The sequence below is a fragment of the Manis javanica genome, chromosome 4, assembly GCF_040802235.1.
Source record: "Manis javanica isolate MJ-LG chromosome 4, MJ_LKY, whole genome shotgun sequence".
Taxonomy (NCBI): Eukaryota; Metazoa; Chordata; class Mammalia; order Pholidota; family Manidae; genus Manis; species Manis javanica.
The window spans coordinates 183,060,929-183,085,530 of NC_133159.1; the positions used below are offsets into that span (position 1 = coordinate 183,060,929).

Here is a 24,602-nt window from a genome sequence, read left to right on the forward strand (position 1 = left end):
TTCTTCTGACCTTACCTCTTCCAGTTAGAATGATCAAAGCTGCAGTGGGGACACGGAGCTGCTTTTTGCATTTTGCGTGCGTGTTGTTCAGGTGCAGTACAGCCCTAGAAGTCTGGGCTTGCTGTGGGGAAAGCTCCATTTTTATCAGTGGTCAGTCTGAATCTCAGGCTTTTTTTGAAGAAAACACAGAGCCCTTAGCCTCTGGGTGGGAATGAGGACCTGGCAGTCTGGTGTGGCCTGCCTTGCCTAAGAGAGTGCTTTCCAGTTAGTGGCTCCAGGGAAGCAGACTTTTCTGTGTTGGGGTACCATGTCTTTACAGGCTTGTTTTATTTCAGATTTTATATGCATGGTTTGGGAAGAATTATTTGATTAAGTTCAGCTCTGCCTTCATCTTGAATTATAACATGTTTCAAGTACATTTTAGTGGTGTTCTACTGAAACACCTTACTCAGGTGTTCTATGTACAGTTCGTTCTCTAAGAGGTTGTTTATGTGACTGAATGTTAGTGGTTAGTTTCCAGAATGCCGTGGAGAATGAGTGTTTGGTTCTGTGTCAGGGTCTCCAGCAGAGCCAGCAGTACGATTGCGTGCAGGTGCACACACATGCCTGAGGTGACTTAGGAGTAATTGGCTTGTGATTGAGGAGGCTGTCAATCCCTAGGCTGTGCAGGCTGAATCGGGAGGCTGGAGACCCAGAGAGCTGGAGGTGTTGGAGTCTGAAGGCTGGAAGAACTCCCGCATGCTCTGGGGAGCGCAGCCTATTCGCACTCCTCAGGCCTTCAGCTGACTGGATGAGGCCCGCCTGTGATGGGGAGGGCAGTCTGGTTCGCTCAGCCTGCTGATGTCAATGCTTTCTCATCTGGAAGCAGCCTCCTAGACATGCCTGGAATCACGTTGGACCAAGTGTCTGGGCACTCGGTGACCCAGTCAAGTTGGCACGTAAAGTTAACCTTCATGAGTACTGTAAACATTTACGTGGGAAGGAAGATAATTTGGTACCATGATTGTTTTCTTCAGTGTGTATTTCCATGTGGTTATTGTGTATGTTTCATGTGGTTATTGATGTGGTCTAAATCTGCTGGCCCTGCAGCTTTTCTGTCTTCTTGGACTTTTCTGTATTTTTATCCTGTTTTCTCCCGTACGTTTGTTCCATCTTTTAGTTAGCAGCACTGTGGTGGGGGTGGGGAGTGTTGGTGCCCCGCCAGGGGCAGGCGGGCTGCACTGCTCTCTCCAGGTGCCTCTCCTTCCTTCTGGAGTGTCGCCCACCCTCCTGCACGCTCCTCGCTTCCAGGGAGTGGCCATTCAGCCCCTCTTGCTGGGCCCTCATCCCAGTGCTTCCCCAGCATTACATGATCTCTGAACCCTCTGCTCAGCTCTCAGCCTCTCAGCTGCTCTGGATGCACCTCTGGGTTTTACCCTGCACTTGCTGGGGCTCCCGCAAAGGTGCAGTGAGGTTTTTACGTGTGCTTTAGGGTTCTCAGCAGCTTCCTTTTCCTCCAGTGCCTGTTCTCAGATACTCAGCTTGGTAGTTGCAAATGCTTTTTCTTCTACCCACTGAGAGTGCTGCTGTCCTCTGGGCTGTTTTCTGGTGCTGCGGTTGGGAACGCACCTTCCTTCGGGAGGGAGCAGAGGGCAAGGTGGGGCTCACCTGGGGGCTTCTCTGCTCTGAGGGCTTGTGGCCCACCTTGGTTTCCATCTTGTACCTGCCAACAGTTGGTTTGGGCATTTTGTCCCAGTGTGCTGAGGGTAAGTCTCGTGGCAGCCTGAACCCTGTTGTCTTTATCTCCGTCTGGTCACCTTCTGCTGACCCTCATGGGGAGTATTTTCCTGCGGAATGATTCACATGTGTACGCATCGGCGGACAGTGGAACTGCTTGTAGCTGCCCCACTGGGTGCGTGTTGCGACCCAGGCACTGTGCTGGGTGCTTACAACCTTGATGGCAGCCCTGTGGCGATGGTGAGTGACACCACGCCTGTGTCAGGCACCTGATGCTGGCACCAGCTCTGACATTCACTTCCTACACATACACACCAGTCAGTTCTGTGACACCAGCAGTGCATCCTGTAATTCAGCCCAATTCTGACACTATTTGTGTACTCGTAGATAGCTTCAGATTGTATAAATTAAGAGCTCGGTCCCTCCGTGCTGCCTCCCCACCTCAGGTGCCAGTCGCAAGACCATGTTGTCACCGGGGCTTCTGCCTGCCTGCCTGTAAGTCAGAGCTCCCATGACCCCCTCCGTGGGTTCCGTTAGTTTGTTAGAGCAGCTCACAGAACTCGGGAAAACAGTCCATTTACTAGATCACTGCTTGATTGTAGAATCAGTGTGCACTATCTTGTGCATTACAGAAACTGTAACTCAGGAGCAGCCAGACAGAAGAGATGTGCAGGTCAAGGAGTGGGGAGAGGGTGCAGAGCCTCCATGGCCTCTCCAGGTGCCACTGTCCCCACACCCCACGTGTTCACAGACCCTGAAGCTCTCTGAACCCCGTCCTTTTGGGGTTCTATGGAGGCTTCTTTACAGACGTATGATTGATCAAATTATTGGCCGCTGATAATTGAACTCAACCTCCAGCCCCTCTACCATCCCTAAATGCTAGGGGGTGAGACGGAAGGTTCTCACCTTCTACCCACGGCTGGTTCCTCTGGCGACCAACCCCCTTGTTAGGTGACCTAGGGGCTTTCCAAAAGTTACTTCATTAACATAACAAAACACACATTAATCCAGACATGGACAAAGACCAAGTAAGTGCTTCTCATAAATCACAATATCACAGCTACATAATAGTACCCCAAAATGTAACACCTTAATGCATGTTTAATGCCCCCGTTTCTGGGTCAGGAATCTGGGTGTGGCCCAGGGGTCCTCTGATCAGGCTTGAAGGTGTCGGCTGGGCCTGCTGCTATCTCAAGGCTCCTGTCATTGGCAGTGGGACTCAGCTCCTTGTGGCTGCCTGTCGGTGGCCTCTCTGTAGGGTGGTGCATTGCTAGTGGCTGGCCTCCCTCAGAGTGAGCGGGGGACAGCAGGCTGGAGCCACTTGTCCTTACCTAGCCCTTCTCAGGGGTCGTCCCCTCCCTTCTGAGCTTTCCTAGTCAGAAGCCAGTCGCTGGGTCTGGCTGGGCTGCTCCCTGGGAGTGGGTGCTTGACTGTCAGAGGCTGACTGCCTGGGACAGTGCCACTGTCCTTGTTTTCGGAGTTGGAAACAGGCCCGGAGAGATAACGAGTCACTCGCAACTGCCGTTAATGGTGTCTGAGCGCCATGCTGTGTCTCCAGAGCCCTCGTTGCCTGCGTCCTGGAGTCGGCCTCGAGCTGCAGCCCCGGCACTCTGTGGCCTTCACTCTAAGGCTCTGCTGGGGCACCTGTTATGCTCCAGGCCTGGTTCTGGGCTGGGACCACCTGCAAGTCAGCCCGTGTGAGCTTGCCCCGGCACAGTGCATCTCACACCACCTCCAGCGGTGTGGACGGGCCTTCCTGTACGTGCTCTCCTCCATCCTCCCTGCTGGCCTCCGGGCAGGACCTTGTTTAACAGGTGGGGAAGCTGAGATGATGAGAGGTTCAGGAGCTGTGCTGAGTCGTACAGCTGGTGACCTCTCCGGCACATGGCGGGAATGACGCTGGTGCCTCTGGTTGGTGGGAAGAGGGTTGAGCTGCTGGGAACTTGTGTGGTTCAGGAGGCAGGCTCTAGGGGCTGTGGGCGAGCCACAGTCCCCTACATGGAGGCCTGGGGCAGTGGGTGGTTTCTCTGCTCTCGGGGCAGGGCAGGAGGTGGGCCATGTGTGAGTGAGCGGTGCCCCCCTTCAGATGTGTTCTCACTGTCCCACTGTCTCTACCATGAACCCTCGTGGCACGGGAGGGCTGCTGGGCAGCCTGTACTCCGGTCTGTGTACCGTGGCTGAGCTCAGGCTCTCCGTGCTGATGACAGGGATTGCTGCTTCCCGTCCTGTCCCCGGAAAGCCCCTTGCAAGGCCCCTTGGAGATTCCAGGATGCTAGTGGTCCAGTCACGCTAATGGGTACTTCATTCGTCAGGATATGTTGCCTTTGGGCCCCAAGTTGTGACAGTGGCTCAGGTGCATCTTGTCCGCAGGTACCAACGCGGCTGCCGCTCCCTGGCTGCCAACCTGCAGCTCTGTGCCCAGGGTCGGCGCGAGCTGAAGGCGCCCGTGGAGACTGCCGACAGTGATGAGGACTGCGATGTCCCTGAGGAGGTGGAGAGTGTGATAGGTGTGTGGGCTGCGCCTCTGGCATTGGGTGGTTGGTTTGCCTGGCGCCGGTGGTGCGGGGCCATGCGGTGTTGTGCTGGCCACATCACTGGACCTGCCCCAACCCGAGGTGCCATCTCCTTCTGTAGCCACACTGCCGTTGGCCCTGCACACCCCTGCAGCCTGCAGGGCCCGCCTCTCACCCGCTCCTTGTCCCTGCATTGGGGTCATATGACCTGCCCCTCCTCATCTGCTCTACCTCCTTTCCTGGGCTTTGCAGTGGGCTCCCTCTCCCCACTCTCTCCCTGGGTACCCCCCCAAGACACCCCCGCCCCCCCCCCCCCCCCGAGGGCTCTCTCTCCCCTGTGAGCCCCTCTTGGGCTTCCCCCATGAGCTCCCTCCCCCTCCTGTGGGCATTCTCCCTCTCCTGTGATCTCCCCATCCATGGGTACTCCCCCTTTGCACGCTAGGCTCTCCTGTCCTTGGGCTCTCCCCCATCCCAGCTGGCATCTCCTCTTCCCCCTGTGGGGTCCCTGGCACTTTACTCCAGCCTCCCTGTCCTGTGAAGGATAGTGTCTGCCTCTGTGCTGGCGTTCTCCGCTCACGCCTGCAGTCTCGTTACATCTGCCCCACTCGGTGCATCATGCCCCTTTCCAGGCTGCTGTCCTTCGGCAGGTCAGCCTTCCCGCCTGCCTGGTGCTCGTGGTCAGGGTTCCCCGCCCCGCCCTTACCTTGAGGCCTCCAGCACCTTCTCAACTTCCTTTAGACCTTTGCATGGCTTTTCCTAGAGCCCGGCATGCCCCGAGCCCCTGATTCCAGTAGAGCCCGTCTTCTGAGCCCTCGTGTGGACACTGCCCCCTGGGAGCCTTCCTCTGACTTCTGGCCTTCCTCACTGCTGCTCTGATGGGTGCATCTACTTCTTGGGACAATTGCCAAAATTGGCTTTAGGCAATTATTTAAAAGCAGAAAGGAAGTGTGATTTTCACCTAACCTGAATCAAGATTCTTAAAGTGATCCCCTTTAAGGGCTCAGTGACGCTGAGGGTGGGTCACCTTGAAGCTGGGGAATCATGAACTCCTCTGGAGCCAGGGTGATTCTGCAGTGCTCACGGACCTGGCTTCCCTGTGTTACTCCAGAGCAGCTGCTGGTCGGGCTGAAGGACAAGGACACGATTGTGCGGTGGTCTGCGGCCAAAGGGTAGGTGCCACTGTCTGACTGGGGGGCTGGGCCCGGGCCGCTGTGCACTTTTAGTCCCTGATATGTCATGTGGGATTGGAGAGTGGCAAACAGCTGAGAGATTTTTAATAAGGCAGAGTCGTTTTTTAAATTTGTAGGTTCTAATTTTAAAGATAATTGCTGCAATTGATCTGAGGCTCCGTTTTCTTGCCTTTCTAGCTGGAGTGGGCAGAATCAGCATGCCAGAGTAACTGTTTTACCTCCCAGTATTCCTTTCCTTGCTCTTTCTGGTCCTTTCCATGATCGCACCCTCACCCCCTGCCCCCCACAGATGGGGTGCAGCTCCCGTGTAGCAGGTCAGTGCCAGCAGGGCCTTGTTCAGAGGGAGGCAGGCACTCATCCTGTTATACCTGAGGGGCCTGCCGCCACGAGGTGATCAGCAGAGGCGGGGCCGGGCCGGGCACATAGAGCCGGCGGCCAGGGGGCACAGGGCAGGGGATACAAAGCACAGAGATGTGGAAGAGTCGGCCATGAGCCCTCTGTTGTGAGAAAAGTAAGCTAGGGGGCCCCCTTCCCCCAGAGGCCCTCAGCTCCTGGGCTGATCTGTTCAGATATACAAATGCCTGGGCTGAGGGGGCTCTCATGGGGGCTTTTGTGCTTATTTCAGAGCCCCCCGTCATGTCTTGTTGGAGCAGGATGTGTTTGGAGGGCCTTCCCGGGGCCCCTCCAGCCAGGACCCTGGCTCAGCAGGGCCTCAGGCCCCAGTGCTGTCAGGAGGCTGCTCTGACGTCAGGTGGTGTCCGGTGTGGAAGGGGAGCAGCCTGCGGGTGGCAGGGACTGGAGGGTTCCTCCGGTCGACGGGGACGTGGTGCTGCTCACCGGAAGTGACATGCTGCCCTGTGGGCCCCCGCTCTGGTGCCTCCACCCGCAGATGCATGCAGATGCCTGCAGATGCCTGTCCGTCTGTGTCTCTAGGATGGGGCACCCAGATAGGCAGGTGACCTTTTGTGGAGCAGAGCGTGAGCAAGGCTTGCTTAGGCCAGCCTCCTTCCTGTTGCCTGGAGGGAAGGAAAGTCGCTCCGCGCTCTTCTGACCTCGGGGTGCGTCCCCTGCACCGTGCGGACGGTACTGATGGGCGGCTGCCTTTTCAGGATCGGCCGGATGGCTGCAAGGCTGCCCAAGGAGCTGGCGGACGATGTGGTAGGGTCTGTGCTGGAGTGTTTCAGGTAAGCGGGCAGAGCGGAGGGAGCCACTTCTGGGCACGAGCAGGGAGGCCTTCCTTCTCTTTCCTTCCATCCTTTCACATTTTCTTGTAGTTGAGCTTTGTTAGTGTCCCCAAAGCTACTTTTTTCCCTTTTTAAGTTATACTTGAGAATTTGTTATGTCTGGTATATTGCTTTTTTCAGCTTAGACTCCATTACATTTAAAAACCTTGAGGAAGGAGAAAAATCCGTTTTGAACATACACACACACACAGGTGTTTCTCCTCAGAGGGGCCTGTGGCCATTGGTGTGAAGTGCGGTCTCTGCTGTCAGAGAGCTTCTGTGGTGTTAGCTTGTTCTAGGTCTGTGTCCGTGGCAGCCATCAGCCATATATGGCTGCTGAGGCCTTGACAAGAGGCTACTGTGACTGAGGACTGCATTCTACATTTTATTTAATTTTATAGAATTTAAATTAAGACAGCCACATGTGGAGTTGTGGGGCATCTGTCAAGCCTTTCAGAGAAGTGTGGGTGTCAGAACTGTGGGTGTCTGGCCTGCCTGTGATGCAGGTGTGAGTCAGGGTAGGGGGAGGCCTGTGTTCAGGGTCTGAGTCTGGGGCCTCCAGGCAGGTGTGCTCTTGGGCATGCATGCTCTTGGTGGAGGCCCGTTCGTTACAGCTGTTCCCCAAGGGCTCTGAGCCTTGCTTGTACGAATGTCCCCTGGTTTTGGGTGCGGCTGCCTGGAGAGCCAGCTGTTCGTCAGCCCCGCTGCACCCTGCTCTCATCAGCCGCTGGCCCTGCGTGTGGAGAGCTGTGCTGTCAGCACTTTCGGACGCTTGGATGTGTGTTGGTCCCCAGACAGCTCCGGAGTAGTCTCCTTCCTGCACTTGGCCTCGAGCAGGCCCAGTGCCAGTTTAGGGAGTTCAGGAAATAAGGTGTCAGCTGTTGGTCACCTCAGAATAATGCTGCTTTTTTTGTGGTATGTGGTGAGCTGCCCACCTTTTCTGAAAGCATCTTGAACAGGACCACGAGCACATGTGCTCCCACAGCTGGTCCTGCATACCCTGCTCTGTTTCTGAGCCAAGTTGTGTGGTGTGGGGCTGCCAAGGGCTGCAGAGCTTACGTGACGCCCTGTACCACTGCCCATGTGTGGCCTGCTCCCCTCCTCACACCCCCACCACCCGCATGCACCCACCAGGAGCCTGCAGCCCCTGCATCCCACTCCATACATATCCCCTCTGCTCCCTGCACACGTTTCCCCTCTGCCCTCCACCCCTGCACATGTCCCCTCTGCTCCGTCCCCTGCATGCATGTCCCCTCCTCTGCCCCCTGCACACGGTCTCTCTCCAGCCCTGCACGTGTCCTCTTTGCCCCTCCCCCTACATACCTGTCCCCTTTGCATGTGTGTTTCCCCCACTGCATGCGTGTCCCCTCTGTGTGGTAGTGTTCCTCCTGGGACACTGGGTGCAGAGGGAGCAGGGGAGCATGAATGTCTCACGATCATGTGACATCATGGTCGCCTGGCCTCCCATGCTGCTCCCCTCGGGTGTCTGAGACCATTCTCCTTGGTCTGGTGCTCCCTGTGGCCTTTCATGGGCAAAGGCCAGCATCCCTGAGCCCCTCTGGGTCTTTCTCTTGAGCCTGCCTGCACACAGCCCCACTGTTTGCTCTTGTCCCCAGAGCCCTGAGGACACCCCGCCTGTCATTGCCCTGGCTGGGTTTGGGGCAGGAGCCTGCCCTCAGCCATGAGGTGGAGCAGCCTGTCTGTGCTGTGTCTGCATTTGCTCGTGCGGGTTGGCCCTTGGGGAGAGCAGGGGCTGAGGTCTGGCCACAAGCCAGTTGCCCTGTGGAGGAGGCACCTATTTGGGGACCCCGAGTGACTCCCCATCAGCCTAGTGAGGGCAGGGCTGGCCAGTAGGCAGGTGGACACATGGCCCTGCTTGTGCCCATCAGGCCACAGGTGTCTTACTGCCAGGTAAGGTCCTGTCACCTTTCCTGTTGCCAAGGGACTGTATACACATTTAGTATAGAAACAGAGTTTGGCATCACTGGCGATAGTTTTAAGGATAATTGAGTCATTGCAGCACTGGCCTTCCATCAGATGTTATTAAATCTTTATGAAAGGCATAAAGCATCTCTCCAGTTAAGATTCTAGAGTATGTGAACTGCTGATATTAAACTCTGAAAATGGTCATATAGCCTTTGGGACAGATATTTAATAAAACATCTAAAACTTAAAATCATGACTGTAGTCGAGTCAGTGGTTAACAGCAAGGCCCAAGGGGCAGCTTTTGTGTCTGTCTTGGTCGTGCCGTCCCTGCAGGGCCAGAGTAGGGCTGGGCTTGTGAGGCCTTCACTGAGTAGCTGAGTGAACAGGGAAGCCTGGACTGTGTCCTGTCTGAAAATGCGTGTGCTTGTTGTCAGCCGGTAATGCAGTTTAGCTGGTTTTCCTAAATGTTTCTTTGCCATCTGATTGGCTTACTTGGAATAGAAGAGAGCCCTGTAATGTCTCTTGCTTTCTGGTCAAGTACATTTCCACATTTGTGCTGGCAGCGAGTGTGGAAGCCAAGAACACCCTCGTCGGCCTAAGAAGCACGTTTCTCCTGCTAGTTTTACTGCTAGAGCTGTGCCTTAAAGTAAGAAAGCTTCCAATCCACTTCAGGAAGATTTTTATTCAGTGTAAACTTTTCCCTGTGACTTGATAAATTGGCATTATAATTGTCTGTTAAAGTCTGTATTTCAAATAGTACAAAACGGTTCTGTCAATACTTTTCATTCTAACTTTCTCATGTTGATTTTCATCATGAAAGCCCGCAGCAGAGCTCTGTGGAGAGGTCATCTCCCTGCCCCTTTGTGCCCGAGTGCCCCACCTGAGTCTGAGAGACTCTGTGCTGTGGGTCCCAGGGCGTCCTGTGACGGGGTGACGGGCTGGGTGTGCAGCAGGCGGCCTGCAGCCATGCCTCACCTGCGGCTCTCTTTCTCCCTGCCAGCTGTGGGCCAGCGTGGGCCCTTCTGGTTGTGGGGGGACTGAAGAGAACTGCTCACCACGGCTGCCATTTCTGGCCGCACAGGGCATTTTATTGCTTCAGCTAACTTGACGCTTTCCAGCTCCCTGGCGGCTTGCTGGCAGGCGCTGTGTTCAGACTCCTGTGTGCTCTCAGTTTTCAGGAGACGGACGGTGCCTGGCATGGGGCGTGTCTGGCACTGGCAGAGCTGGGCAGAAGAGGCCTGTTGCTGCCTTCTCGACTTGCTGACGGTGAGTAGCCACATCCGCCTCAGGGCACTGGGACCGGCACTAGTGCTGCCCCAGCCGCACCCCCCGCGGTGGCCCCCTGTGAGCGCACGCCACCCCTCTGCCCCATGCAGGGCCTTAAGCAGGGAGCGCCGGGCCTGTGTCCACGCTTCCTGCTCCTTTCAGCCTTTCTGTTTTTCTGATCGCCTCTTCTCCCTGCCATGAAATATTAATACTATAGATACACTGCTTGTCTGGATTTGAGGGGCCACAGACCATCATGACATCAGAACCTCTGGTCCCCCAGAACTGGTTTTCACCCTCCTGGGGTGCTATCGCCCATTAAGGAGATGTGCCCTGCCACAGTCTCCCTGGGGTGACATCCAGTCCTGGAAACAGGACTGATGCCCATGAGGGGATGGGGTGGAGGCTGGAGGGAGCTGGGTCGTGGGCCTGAGCAGGGGTGGGGACACTGTGTGGCAGTGCGGGGGGACCAACGAGCTAAGCCCGCATGTCCCAGCTGTTGGGCCTGGTCACAGGAAGCTGTCTGTGGCTGGTGGGGACTGTCCCTGACTGTGGCCAGCAGTGCCTCTGTGGACAGAGGAGAAGGACACCTGTAAAGCACGGAGAAGCCCCATCCTGGACTGTGTCCCCGCCACCACCCTGCACCCTGTATGTGACTTCTGTCCAGACCAAGGATGCCAGAAGCCCAGCAGGTGTTTGGGTGTGCAAGGCTGTCAAGGATCCAGATGAAATTCCACGTGTGTGGTGCCATCTCTGGTTTAATGTGAAGGAGACCAGAGGCTTCCCAGTTTTGTGCTGGAGACTGGCTGGCATGTCTCACCATGCCGACAGCATCTGCTGGCCGCAAGCAGCAGGGCGCGCATGGGTGGTGGTCAGTGTTGTAATACGGAATGTTCAGCCGGTGCTTGGAGACCATGAGACAGGATGTGTGATTGGTTGGCGTGTGGCCTTCACTTAGCGGCTGGCCAGCCCCTGCCTGGTGTGCCCTCCGTGGGGCGGAGCCCCGTGCCTGCGAGGTGAGTGTGGGGCCTGTGCTGTCTCCTGCCTGAGGAGGGCTGTGACCGGCCAGGAAGGGATGATCTTGCCCAGGAGTGGCTCTGAGGTGAAGGGCTGCCGGTCATTGTTTACCGCCATGTATTCTTTCTTCCTGCTTCTCAGGCCGGATCATTTCAGTTGCTGTATTTGAAGTCCACTTACTCTTGTGCCTGCTCAGATCTGCTGTTTTACTCTACTGACCTTTTCACTTCAGTCACTGTACTTCTCAGTTCCTGAATTTCCCTGTAGTCTCTAGTTTCTCTTTTTTTTTCATTCATATTTGTCCAGACTTTGTTCTCTTGGTTGCCTTTAGCTCTCTGAGCGTATTTGAGATAGTTGATTCAAAGTCTTTGCCTGACTAAATACATTTGGGTTTCCTCAGGGATGGTTTCTGCCCTTTTTTTTTTTTTTTTACTGTGAACAGGCCGTGCTTTTTTGATTCTTTATGTGCCTCATTTTCTCTTAGAAGCTGGGTGTTTTGAATACTGCAGTGAGGTGACCCTGGAAGTGGGGCTGTTTCCCTGACAGGCTTTGCTGCTGTTGCTTGTCAAAGGCTGTCGTCGTCTGTTTATTTAGTGATTTTTCCTAACTACTTTTGCAACCACTGTCTTCCTTGTTGTGTTTGGTCGCTCAAGTCTCTGTTCTGGTATGTCTCCAGTCAGCCAGTGACCTAGCAAAATTCCTTAAATACTGAAATCTGGTAGCCCCTTTCTTTACTAAACAATCCTCTGATTGGTAAGCTCTTGATTCTGTTCCAGGGCCCTGAAAATGCTGAGTCTTTCTTGTTTTTGCCGGCTTATTGGTGGCTTTGTTTGAGGACTGATTTGTGGACTCCTGTACTTTGCCATTTTCTGTGACATCGTCCAAAACTAGCACTTGATGATCTTCTAGCATTAGTCTGGGCCCTCTGAGAAGAAGCAGATGCTAAGACTGGAGGGAGCATGTGGGGAGGGGCGGGTGGGAGCCTGGAGGCTGGCAGAGTGGGCCTGGGGTCAGCGTGTTCCTGTCGCTGGCGGCTGTGGTTGCAGCTCCTGGGTGGCAGAGCTTTCTCCCTGGCCTTGCCCCTGCCCACAGTTCTGAGGGAGCAGGTGGTGGTCCTGCCCTCTGCCCTCTGGGCTTCTGGTCCTGCTGGGCACTGTCCAGTCTGGTGTTGGATGTTCCGTCTGTAAGAGAAGCAAAGACCATTCCAAGACATCTTTGAGTATGTGGAGTACTTGCGCAGTTCTCATTTCTTTTGGGTGTATACCTTGGAGTGGAATTTTGCTGGGTTGTATGGAAATTTCGTGTTTAACTTCTTGAGGGCTTATCACTTTTTATACGTAAGGTTAGACGCTTCCACCTCTTACGCTGGATCTTACATGAGTGCAGAAAGGTGGTATAGTTAAAAGTCAGCAAGATGGGCTTTTTGTCACAGAGACCTAGGACGGCATTACTATCCGGAGGGCCTGCCTGATTACTGTGGCATGCATGTTGCATATGGGTTTTGGAGGAATGACATCAGGAGGGTGCTGTTCGCAAGGGGGTCCGTCTTCACCCTGTACTCACACACAGTTCCACAGTGAAAGCCTGCAGGCAGTGATGGCCTTCGCCCTCCCTAGGAGCTCTGAGGTAGGCAGCTTCTCAGCAGCGAGGTGGCTCTTAGCCTTCATGTTGCAGGAGGACTAGAGAGGAGACAGTTAACTGTTCCTGGTGCCTCTTCTTGTCACTTAAGACGATGCCTTACACTTACGGGTTAGCTAGAATGTCCTCAGAACCTCTGGGCCCTTGACCTGGGAGTCTGTGTGTTTTTATGTACAAAGCACAGAGCTTGAAGCTTGCATAGCCTCCGAGGTGTGGGTCTGTTTCCCACGGAGTGTTGACTTGCCTGAAAGCAGGGGTATTCTATTTTTGTTATTTGTCAAGACCTGGTACATAAAAACAAAAAGATCTCAGGCATGCTGGCAAAGCTCACACATTCATCGGTTTTGGATCGGAACAGCATACCTTTCCTGTTAATGTCCTGGGGCTGTCTGCAGGGGCTTGTGTGGCATCTGGATGCTTTAGGGGCACTTTGTGATAGCAAGCTCATATATGTCCTGCAGGAACTGTGACAAGTTCCACATCCTTTTATGAGTTGATATCAGTGGTTTTATATAAATTTTACCTGTTGGAAAGCATGTTATTTACTATCCTGAATATTTCCATTGTAAAATAAAACTGTTTATTCACACTTTTGAATGTGTCCAGTGGAATCTAGGTGTCACAATAATTTGAAACCTACCACCCTCCATTTAAAAATGCATAGATGAGTTTTCTTTGAACCCAGTTCCCTGATAAATTTTTCCTAAGGTCATGTATTTCTATGCTTAAGAATCTTTTATTGATCTCCATGTCAAGTGTCTTCAGCAAGAGCATGTCTGTGAGTGGAAATTTCAGTTACACTTATATGGCCATAAGGTGCCAAGTATTTAAGAAATTTTCTACATAGAGTTTTTAAAGAATGAATTATTAGTACAAAGTTGATGAAACAACAGAAAATAACATTTTATTGGATGCAGCTGTTAGCAAGGTGGAGTTTTCATTCAGACATCTCTTGGTGAGTAGTCCTTATACCCAGAATCGGTTGCTGTTCTGCTTCAGTTTTTAATTTGAATTTTTATTTAAGAAATTTAATTTTTAGCTCTCAGTGCTGAGAAGCCTCATTCCATACACAATTACCAGGGAAAAGCAGAAGTTTTGCTTCCTCAATCTCTCTTCCTTGGACTCCAGAGGGATAACACCTGCGTTTTCACGGCAGTGATGAATGAGAGCAGTGGCGTGGTGGGGGGGTCTCCCATCCACCGTGGGGGTCTGTGTCCTTTGGGCCCATGCGGCTGCTGGAGGCAGTGGGAGTCTCGGGGGGCAAGGGAGTGGGGTGATTCAGGAGGTGGGGCCTGGACTTGGTGACCCTGGTGCACAGCAGGCCAGGCACGGTATGCTGTGCACGTGCTCACCCTCACATTGCGCACATGCTTACACGCACCCACACTGCACACGCGCACACACGCTCACACGGGCTTATGTGTCCACACACAACATATGCTCTTCTCAGTCTGCTTTGACTGTTGCCTCAGCTCTATATTCTCTTTTTTATTGAATTTATTTATTATGGCAAAATAGTCTAAAGAATAAGTAGTTTATGTTTATTTTCATTTTTGTATCCTTATCTTCACCTATGAGTTTTTTTGAAAATTAGAATATATACATCATTCCAGCAAGTGGAAAATGAGGCTGAATGAGTTAGGAAATTCACTGTGCCATTATAAGGACATAGAACACATCAGGAATAGCTTTTCATCACTAATGCATTTTCCTAGTGGAAATAAGTTATTTGTATAGCCTCTTGATGTTTGCGTATTTAGTCATAACAAATCACAATAGTCTTACATACAGCACTTTAATGCTCATACCGAAAGTGTTTTTTCCTAGCATTTTTTCAGTAATTGTTATTTACTTTAAAACACACAGTTAATTTAATAGCAAAACTGTTAAAATAATTGGTTCTAGTGCTGAGACATTTATAAGAAAGGTATTTTTAAAAGATTTCCTGTAGTGGCTACCACCTAAGTGACCAAGTCCTGCAGGTTTCATCTGACGTTTTGCAGAAGGGAAGCTGATGTCTGACTCCTCATCCTAGACTGAATCATTCAGGTATTTTTACAACCAAAAGCAGAAAAGCAGAAGCACCTTTTAATAGTCATGCTTGATATTTACAAGAACTGAACTGAATTACAGCTTTTTTTTTTTTTTTTTTTTGAGAAGGAAAAAGAAACCACCTTGTAAAAACTGGCCACTTAAAAAAGTGAAGGTGCCAGTGAAGATCTGCTGTCCTGGCTTTGGAGGCACGTTTGCTCCGTGGCTGTGCACCCAGGAGGGCTGCACGCTAGGACACCCGCGTCCGCTTCCGCAGAGTGAACACTCTGGCTGTCTCGCTGGGCTTCATCTTCTTAGCTCCTTGCTGGGACTTCCCTGTGTCCCGTGGACTTGTCCTCTTTTGCCCTTTGGGTCTGAGGTCACACTGAGTCTCCTGGCTTTCTGTTGTGCTGAGAGCAGGTGTGTCCTGTTGGCAGGTAGACTCCAGGGCCACAGGCTCCCCGTCGCCCACCCGGACCGTCCCCGGGCTGTAGGCTGCCAGCTGGCAGAGGGCCACAGCTGCTGACTGCTTTTGTTCGTCGCTGCTGTCGGCCGCTCGCGTGTCCTGGGCCTTCCTGCTGCGGGTTGTTGGTACAGCCTCGTCAGAGTTGAGGCTGCCTTGGTTTGCCTGTGTGGGGCCTGGCCTGTCTGGGCAGCCTTCCGTCCCAGCCCTCTGAGCAGCAGGTGCAGGCCCTGCCTCTCGAGGTGGGGTGTGGAAGGCAGGTCTCAGAGTCAGGGCATTGCAGGGGTCCTTCACTGAGAGGTTGAGAGGCATGTCCTGCAGCTCCGTGGCATCCTTGTACACAGGGCTGCGCGTGGCTGCTGGTGTAATCTCCGGTCTCTTGGAGAGGTTCAGCGGGGCTGTCCTGAGGCTGCCCTCTGGACTGGAAGGCGCAGCCTCCGTGTGGTGGGAGGTATTCCCTGTCTGAGCTGGAGTGTCTGTGTCCACGGCATCAAGGCTAGAAGAGGCAAAGAGAGGCCTTACTAGGAACCTGGGTCAGAAAAGCTACCATGTGAAGCATTTTGAGCAACCGTAAGCTTGGCTGACTGAGCACAGCCAGAGGCGATACCTTGGAGTTTTAAAAATGAAATTTTCTTACCTTTTTGGAGACCTGTCTCTGTTTTCTGGAGCCTGGGAATGTGGGTGTTCTGTGCTTTTCTTGACGGGCTTGAAGGCCGTGAGGCTCTGTTCGGGTTGCTGGAACCTTCCCAGGGTGCTCAGGGTGGGCTGGTCTGAGTGGCTGCACATCCCAGTACACGGTTGGCTTGTCTGCGTGAAGTTGGTGGGGCTCGGCCTCCCCGGGGAGCCTGTGGCTGCACTGCCTGCACGCGGGCTCATTTTGGTCCCTTCTGTGTCCCTTGGCCTGTCTTTGGGAGGGTCGTCAGCCTCAGGAGTTGGGCTCTCGTTCCCAAACTCTGCATGTGTCTTGTGGGGGTTGGAAGGGTCTGACTTGGAGGGGCTCCAGGCTGGGTACACCCGGGCGGCCTCTTCCAGTAGGTGAGAGCTTTGATCTCGAGAAACACCAGCCCCAGCTGGCAATCTTAGGCCGTAGGAGGAGAACGCAGTTTCTGGTCTGTAAAATCCATAAGGAATTGGCAGGTTGGAGGGATACTGCTGGAAATATCTGTAATGATCATATGTTGATGGGGATGGATTCAAGTGTTTAGGGATTGGCCCAGGGGGAGGCAGAAAATGTCTTTGGTCGTGAGCCCCATAGACTGAGAGCAGAGGCGTGTCACACTCAGGTGGGTTCCCAGTGAGCAGGAAGGGTGAGTAGATGGTGGCCAGTCCATGCTCTGTGTAAAAATGAGGTGGATACTCGGGGATTGCGGGGTGCATGTATGGGGAGATGGCACCAAACCCCTTTGCTGATGGGGTTTTTTGTGGAAACTCAGATGGGAGGAAGGGCGAGCCAGCTTTCCACGGGTAGCCAGGAGCGTGGAATGCAGACTTGGAGTGGAAAGAGGTGGCCTTGGTGGTGGAGCTGGGCAGAGCCAGCGCGTCGGGGCCCTCGGCACGCTCGGGCCCTTTCAGTCTGTGCTCTCCTACTGGGACAAATGCTGAAGGCCGAGCAGTGCCTTCCAAGGCTGGCTGGGTGCCCGTGGCGGTTTCCGGCACTGGGCTCAGGGGGGCAGCCTCTCTGTGGAGAGCAGGCTTCTCTCCTGGGCACCTGGGGGGCCCACGTGTGTGCAGGGCCAGGTTTTCCTTAACATCGCCCTTGGCAGGGCTGTGTTGAAGCTTGGCATCGAGGTGTGGGAGTCCGTGGGTGACAGACTTGGAGGTGGGCTTCGTCGTGGCGTCCAGCTGACTGGTCTGCTTCAGGTCTAAAGGGTGAGATTTGGAGCATTTGGGAACACGGTCTTGCTCAGACACTAAGGTGATGGAGTTTTTGCAGAGGCCGTACTTCATGTGATTGAACAGGTGTGACTTCTCATTGCAGGTGAAAGGGCACTGGAAACACTTGTACTTAAAGGGCTTTCCCGGGGGCCTCGGGATGTAGTGGGGCTTTTTTGGTTTCCGCTCTTTGAGGAGACTCATCTTGCGAAGACCGCTGGCCTGGGCTCAGCTCAGACGCAGTGGCTGGGAGGACGTGCCGCAGGGCCTCCTGTGCGCCACCCTCCAGGCGCTCTTACTGGAAGCTGGCTCCACACACTGCAGGTGCGACGATGGGGAGCTTGCTCATGCGGGGACTGGGCGCTGCAGTGGGGGAGCAGAGCACAGTGTCAGGCTGCGGGTGTGGGGCGCTGGGGGGCTGGCTGTGCCCCCGCCCCCCAGGGTGGAAGCAGGGCAGCAGAGGTACAGGCATGACCCCTCTCATCCATGCAGCCCGGGACCCAACTGCCCCCTCCCACACATTGTCTGAAGTCTGACCTGAGAGAATTGGCTTGGGGCCAAGAGGAGTGTGGTGTGTGGTGTGTTTAGTGTCAATTCTGAGAACACCTGTCATTCTTTGAGTTTGGGGAAATTTTACCCTGTGACCTGAAGTCTCAGATGGCAGGAAGGTTGTGGACCGAGGGGCCTGAGTGACCACTTGGGATCTCGGCCCCTGTCGCATCTCCGGGGTTTCTAAATGGCATCCTGTCACAGCTGGTCTGACTGCTGTGAACGTGGCTCCAGGGCCTGGGCTTGTGCTTACTTGGGACAGCAGTGGCACTCAGTACCTTATGCTGCCGGTTCTCCCCAGTGCCGCCCTGTGCTGTACCCCTCGTGGGGGCAGTCCCACCTGACCATCTAAGCCACAGTGACGAGTCAGCCCTGCCCTCAGGGCGTTTATGTTGTCACAGATGCAAACACAAGCACCGTGTGTGCGCGCGTGCGCGTGTGTGGGGACCCAGTGGTTTTGAGGTGCTGTCAGGATGCCTGTGAGCCCTGTGAGCGATAGACATCTTCGTCTGCTGCTCACCTCGAGAACGGTGTGGGATGGTCTCACGCACTAGCCCTATCCCTACCTGGCCAGGAGATACAGCTGATGGGCTAGAGCATGGCTGCCCGGGGGCCTTCCTTCCATGGCCTTCCCGCCAAATGGCAGAAGCAAAGCTTTGCAGCCTTGCGGACAAGAGGACACCACAGCAAGAGGAGCCTGTTAGAGATGGTAGGATTGTGGAAGAGGTCATTCTAGCCTTGAACAATTAGGAAGTGGGCCTGGGGCTGTCTTTGGCCAGGTTTTTGGCAAGCAACAAGTAGGGACACAGTGGCCCCGTTGGGGGCCTTCTCTCGCTGACGGCTCTCCCAGGGCCCTGGGACCCAGCTGGGGCTGCCGGCACACCCGGCCTTCAGGCACCTCTGCGAGGGTCGGGTCGCCTCCTGCCTGCCCCGCCCCCTCCCCTCCTTAACAGGAGGGCTCAGCCCTATTTCCTTCAAAGGCTGCTCTGCACACTGCCTCCTAACCCGAAACTGAGAACAAAGGCGTGAGCCCTGGGAGGATCTCGGCAAGGCAGGCGGGGTGGCGTGTCCAGGACCAGCCCATGGAGTGACTGTGCCTAAGAGCAAGCATGTGGGTGGGGGAGGCTGCGGGGATGTGGGAGGAACCAAGGCCCAGCACTTCAATTTGCAAAAAAAAAAAAGGTGGAAAGGAAAAGGTCTTTAACTGCTAAATATTTTCAAACAGCTTGAAGAAAAAGTTAAAAGGCAATGATTTAACAAACTGTTCTCACCTGCAATTTTGCTCCAAGGTATGAGCAAATATTGGTCAGTCCTGGGTCTTGTGAAATTTCATACACAAAACGTCACCTAGACGTGAGGTGGTTACAACATTCAGCTGGAGAGCAGCCCTTTAAAGGTAGAGGAATGCTATGGGAAACCTCAGAGGCCTGTGTTCACGAAGTGGGACGCAGTCACGCTTAGCTGCACCCTCTCCTTGCCGCCCCACCTCGGGGATGAGGTAATGACTGGTCTGCAGGAGGTGAGAGCCAGAGGTGGAGTTCATTTTCACTTGGATACCTTAAATTCTAAGAAAGTTCTCCAACTTAACTCTCAGCAAACTGGTTTCTCTACTTACTTATTCATATTTCTTAAAAACATAAAGAACCGCTCTGCCCTAGCAAACTGCCTGTTAACCTGTCTTGTTCAGGTCTTTCAAAGGCATATTCATGCACTACGAGGTGGCTCCTGCCCATACATTCCTTCAGCCTTCTGTTGTGAGGAGAGTCTCTGCAGGGCAGGGGAAGTGGGGCATGGGTTTTGGATGAGAAATGGCATTTTTGGCTGCCGCCTGTCTGGGCCGTCTATGGGAGGTTCACTGGTAGGTGTCAGTGGACAGAGCCGACTCTTGGCACCTGGTGCCTGGCTCTGGCTGTCCAGCTTGCCCTGCCCGTCTTCTCTCCCGTGTGTGCAGCCACAGAAGCCGCGAGGCAGTGTCAAAGCCGAGCATATCAAACACATAATCATACCTTTGTGTCTTTCTAATTTCCCTCTTATTAAAGGAAGCGCTGTGAAATAATTCTTGAGGAGTTCAGCCCGCACCCTGGGGGCGCAGGTGCGCCCTGGGCTATGAAAGCACAGTTTCCTCGCCTCCCATCAGGAAGCGCTCCCAGCCAGCACGGGGCCAGCGAGATAAGTCAGCGGGCCTGTGCCGGCACGCCTCATCATGCTCCCTGATCCCAAAGGCGTGAGAACCCTGGCGAGTCAAGTTCCCATGATGGGGAGGCGGGGGATGTGTCACGGCAGAGATCTGAGCACCGGTGATTTCATCACTAGCTTGGAGCATCACCGGCAAAATGATGACAGTTGCAAAACGTGGGGCGGTGTGAGTCCAGAGTCCTGGGGACCCCAGGGTGGACACAGATGCACCACCGCCAGCCCAGAACTCCAGCTCAGAGGGGCAAAAGACCCCGCAGCACTGAGAAAGCAGGGGCAGTCGAGAAACTGTTATTTAATGTTGCGGATACTTTGAGGCAAAAACATAAATAACCCATGTTGGTTAAGTTTTCTCAAAGGTCACACGAAGCAAGTTGTATGTAGATTGTATTGTTACCAGAGTAATTGGGAGATAATGGCTTTATGTTAGTATGTACTTTGTTCAGTCAAGTGTTGTCTGAGGTTTTGGTCTGAACTTCCTGTGTTTTGGTCAGTCAGTGAACACGGACAGTGAGCAGGTTTTCAGGGGATGATTTCCCTGGTGTTCTGGGAGGTGAGAGTGTTCCCGGGTTTAATGGTCGGAAGGGAAGCCTGCGACAGAGCCCCAGGTGCAGGAGTTTTGGCAGCTTTGGGTAAACCGACCTTTCAGGGATGCAGAATTCACTAATTAAAACAAGGGAGCGTAGATGTTTCAGTGCCAATGGAGGTGGGCTGGGCGCAGCTGCCTTGGCTATAAAAATGCAGTAATGTCAGAGAAGTAAGTGGGATGAAATTGAGGCTTTTGTCGGCATTCACAGGGGACGCCCATGGAGTGACGATACCAGTCTGCAAGGTCACTCCTGCCTGAGGGAGTTTTACAGGCTGTTGGAGCTGGGCACCTGCCTCTGTGGGTAGAGGGCTTGTGATCACCTCTGCCCGGCCAGTTCCCCTCTGCTGGGGCTTGTGTTAAAGGTAATGTAAAATGGATACTGTTGCCAAAACAATGTAATCCAGAACTTTTAACTGTTTGTTATAAGTGGGATTTGCGTCCCAAGGTGCAGTTTTTTCTAAAGGTGGTGAGGGGGTGTCCGTGTCTTCCTGGGGAGGGCATTCCTCTCTGAGCGCAGGCAGGAGAGCCGTACAGCCAGATGTTAATCAAGCAGGACCTCTCCAATTGGCCTCTCCCTGGAGAACTGCACTGTTAGCACATTTAAAAACTCACACATTACTTAACCCTGAAAGGAGGTTTGCGTGACAGTGTGTCACCTGCCTTTTGCCTCCCCCTCGCCAGAAGGGTAGGAGCCGAGCCTCTCACACCCTCTGTTCCTCTCAGGGTGAAGGTGGCCGTCATGAAATGTGGGAGCTGGGCCCCTGCTCACCAGTGCACCCAGAGCCGTGCACACAGGGTCCGCGCTGAGGGCGGGGACGGCGGGAGGCCCCGTGAGATACTGCACAGAGGCTTCCTACCTTACTGAAAAAATGTCCCTTTTCTGACCTTTCAAGCCTTTTAAGCATCCACTTGTACTCAGCTGATTTACTTTTCCTGCCTTTGGGGAGCGCTGAGAGCTAAGAGCGTCTCTCCTTCAGGCCCCGGCTCCCAGCGTCTGGGCATAACTGCCCACACAGCGCAGTGAACAGCCTGTGGGTCTGGTTGGCCACAGGGTTTTGTTTGCTTGTGTTTGAAGTACTGGATCTCCACTGCACTTTCCGACAGGACAGTTAATGGAACTGCCAGTTGTTAAGTTGTTAGGATGGTAGTGAGTGGCTGGCAGGTTTAAAAAGTCTCCAAACAGTTTGAACTTTAAAAAACAGACAAGAGAAAGAGGTGTTTTTTGAACTTGCTAGGACACAATAGAGGTAATTACAGCTTGACTTTATAGAGCCGGGCTGTGGTGGGCTGGGTCACGCTTGCCGTGCAGGCTGGCCTATGGACTGAGACGGCGCTGTAATAGCCCTGTTGGTGTCCAGCTGTCTGGCAAGGAGTCTCCTCAGGTAGAGCGTTTTGAAGGGCATGCTATAATTATACGATATTGTGATGTGGCGTTATTGCATAACTCAAGGACACTCCATTGTCGCCTACCCACTGAGGTGTCGCAAGAACGAGATTTGTGAGTTTTACTCCAATTGAGCTTTTCCAGTGATTAGCCACCACTCCCTCCCAGACTTTTGGTGCTTTAAGTGAAGGATAAACTTCAGGACAACCATGACCTAGGGAAAAAGACAGTTTTCTGGAATATCACGGGGAAGAGTGGATCCAGGAAAACACCCAGAGGCTCTTTGTCGTGTCAGCCAGAGACCCCAGGTCACAGACAGAAGCCCTTAGCAGTGCCGGCGCGCTCCTCAGCATTTGAGGGCTTGTCGCCGGGGCAGCAAGCTCAACATGCCCACCCAGCTTATCCTTAGAAACCAGCTGAAGCATTGAAAGGACTTACTAAATGCAAAACAAAACCAGGAGAACAAATGCAGACAGTGTTAATCTGACTGTGGTCAAGCTTGACCCGTAATTTGGTCAGTATTTGTTCTTGTACAGATTTATGAGAAACTTTGTAAGGGAGGGAAACGTATTTTGTCTATTTAGGGATCCTCTTTGGTTAAGCATTTTTTTTTTCTTTATACTTAATGTCAGAACAATAGTTAAACTTTAAAAGGTTTTCGAATTCAACTACAAATTAGAATGAGCAAATGTTTAACCATGTCATATATGTATATATGATCCTTTTATGTTGAAATTTATTGTAGTCTATTTTTAAGGTGAGAAACAGATAAGCAATAATACAAATTTGAGTTTGGTGTGAATTTTATGGTAGTGATGAGGACTTAATTTCCAAATAAAGTTGTTCATACTCTTAGAATACAGTGTAAGCCATGTTAAAAGTTTTGGAATAATGGTCTCACTCCAGCGGTGCACCTGCTGGGTCCTGAGTAATCAGAGTAGAGCAGGCAGGCGGCTCCCTGAGCCAGGCAGTTCGCGATGCCTCTGAGAGCAGCTCTAAAGCAAGTTTGAATTTGAGAAGAAATTGTTTGTACTTACCGAGGCGGCCGTGCTGGAGCGGCTGGTGGCAGAGCCCGTGGCTGGGGCAGCTGTGCCCGGGGAGCAGGACCTGTTCTCACGCTGGCTCACTGAAACTGGAGCCGGCAGTTCCAGTGGGAGGGGTTTAAGTGTAGGAGTTGAGCCCTCGGGGCGTAGAGATGCACCTGATATTCCTCCCGCCCGCAGCTATGATTCGTGTGTGTTTGCACCCACCGAGCTCAGTGTCCCAGCGGGCTGGCAGGCTGAGCGCCGCTCCTGTGCCTCATGGAAGCTCCCTGCTAGGGTTTCGTGAATGCTGCCTTGGTGCTGCCCAGACGCCGGTGGACTGGAGGGGCTTAGGTGTGGTCACGGGTAGACTAGCAAAGGAAAGGGTGTAGGTTGGACTCTGATACGTGTGCGATGTAGTGCAGACACCATGTGTGAGCGCTGGGGCACAGAAACTCCAAGGTTAGGGCTCAGTACATGTCCCCACGGAGGCCGGCACTCAGCTGTTCTCAGCACGAGTCTGCATGAGCTCTTGATGGGTGCTGTCTTCTACCCTTCTCCCTTGTGCTGGGCATCTTTTCCGGGGTCCTCCTGAGGGAGGGAGCCTGCTCAGCCACCTTGCCGCAGGGACCTGCCGGTGCACGCCGGGACCAGCCCTGAGCTGCAGGGCTGCCAGTGGGAAATGGGCTCTGCACACACTCACTCTACCCGTCCTAGGACTTAGCCAGCACGCTTAGTGTGTGAGCCAGCCTGGCCCCTGCCCCACTCAGTCTGCTTCCTCTTTGACCCGCGGCTGTCGCCCTGCTGTCAGTGAGGCTGGAATGTGGCAGTTTGGGGACAGAGAAAGGAGATGGTGGTGTGGCCGAGGCCCCATGTTCAGTTACTTTTGTTCAAATTAGACATCCATATAATTTAAAGAGTGAAAAAATAGCTATGTAAATTTTGCCACAAAAAATAGCATTTCTGTTCTTCCCCTACCTGTTTCTGGGTAACCAGCCACCCCAAAACTTGGTGGCTCAAAACAACTACTGTTTTATTGTCTCATGGTCTCGTGGGAATCAGGTCCCCCTGGCCGATGAGTCCCGTGTCCCATGGCCGTGGTTGGGGCACCAGTGTGTCCTTGAGGGGATGGCTGTGCCCCTCCTTCTCTGGTTAGTCCCACTGCAGAGGACTGTCCGGGAGGGCGGCCTGCCTTCCTCCGCTCAGGAAACAGAGTGAAGTCGAAGCTTCCTGTCCTCTGGAAGGCGAGGTGGATGGTCATGGCACCATGCCTGTCTCCTCCCTCACCCCGGGGCCAGGCCCCACCTCTCGGAGAGCTGCCCCAGCCCCTTACCCAGGAGTGCCGCTTGGACCTTATTCTTAGCCGAGTGTTTTAGTGTCTGACTTCTTGATTCCAGATAACATTGCTGCTGGCTCTGCGCCCCCTCTCCCCCCAGCCTTGCTGCTCCCAGTTCGGGTGTTGCCCCTTGTCCCTTAACAGAAAATGAGGCTTTAGCTCCGGCTCCTCTGCCTCTGTGCTGGCCCGCCTGTCACCCTGGGAGTCTCTCTGCTCTTTGCTGTATCAGAAGCCCTGCTTCCTCGGTCCCATGCCATATGCTCTCATGGACGGACCCTTTATTTCGGTGTGGAGCACCTCCGTTTTGCAGGCTCCTTCCTGAAGAGGGAGGTGATGTTTTGGAGACCTTGAGTGATTGAGTGTCTTCACCCTTCTGCCTGGTTGATAGTTTGGGTGTAGAATCCTAGGCCAGACATCATTTACCTCGGGGTTTTGACAGTGTTTTCTGCAGCATCTGGCTTTCAGCCCTGAAATAGGTGAGTCGTAAGAATTCAGCAGTGAGTGGTCAGCTGCCAGACACTTGGATTTTGTGAGGAGTGTTTCACCATTTACTTTATCTGCTGCTCTCCACTGGGCTCCCTCCATTCCCCATCTGCTTATTTGCTGCATTTCAAAGCCAGTTGTAGATTCACTGTGCTTCACCCCCAGCAAGGGAGCATGTGTCATTGACTGTT

At 53.5% G+C, this 24,602-nt stretch overlaps 2 protein-coding genes across 8 annotated transcripts in view; one reads left to right on the forward strand and one right to left on the reverse strand.

The window, feature by feature from the left end:
• The window catches only part of TBCD (tubulin folding cofactor D), a 147,470-nt gene that overhangs the window by 38,606 nt on the left and 84,262 nt on the right, over nucleotides 1–24,602 (forward strand). For all 6 annotated transcript variants that reach the window (XR_012130989.1, XR_012130988.1, XM_073236175.1 and 3 more), the window contains exons 10-13: nucleotides 4,087–4,223; nucleotides 5,338–5,398; nucleotides 6,529–6,603; nucleotides 9,740–9,834. Coding sequence is in view for 4 of the 6 variants with exons in the window: in XM_073236175.1 (XP_073092276.1) it covers nucleotides 4,087–4,223; nucleotides 5,338–5,398; nucleotides 6,529–6,603; nucleotides 9,740–9,834 (368 nt within the window). In the remaining 2 variants the exon portion in view is untranslated. The remainder of the gene's footprint in view (nucleotides 1–4,086; nucleotides 4,224–5,337; nucleotides 5,399–6,528; nucleotides 6,604–9,739; nucleotides 9,835–24,602) is intronic.
• Nucleotides 13,368–22,781, reverse strand: ZNF750 (zinc finger protein 750). 2 transcript variants are annotated; one of them, XM_036997625.2, is made up of 4 exons: nucleotides 22,608–22,700; nucleotides 17,971–18,101; nucleotides 15,621–17,218; nucleotides 13,368–15,479 (listed from the first exon to the last, which is right to left on the reverse strand). In XM_036997625.2, exons 3-4 carry the CDS (start codon nucleotides 17,057–17,059, stop codon nucleotides 14,771–14,773), a joined length of 2,148 nt encoding a protein of 715 aa, XP_036853520.2. In that variant the 5' UTR covers nucleotides 17,060–17,218; nucleotides 17,971–18,101; nucleotides 22,608–22,700; the 3' UTR covers nucleotides 13,368–14,770. The 2 variants fall into 2 exon arrangements, with proteins under 2 accessions (XP_036853520.2, XP_017512448.3); XM_017656959.3 differs by lacking the exon at nucleotides 17,971–18,101 and having other exon boundaries at nucleotides 22,608–22,781.

Excerpts from the sequence above, each read along its gene's own strand:
- ZNF750 (XM_017656959.3), bottom strand. The coding sequence starts at position 17,059 with ATGAGTCTCCTCAAAGAGCGGAAACCAAAAAAGCCCCACTACATCCCG. Across the intron at positions 15,480-15,620 it reads AGAGACAGGTCTCCAAAAAG|CCTTGATGCCGTGGACACAG; the intron begins GTAAGAAAATTT and ends TGCCTCTTCTAG.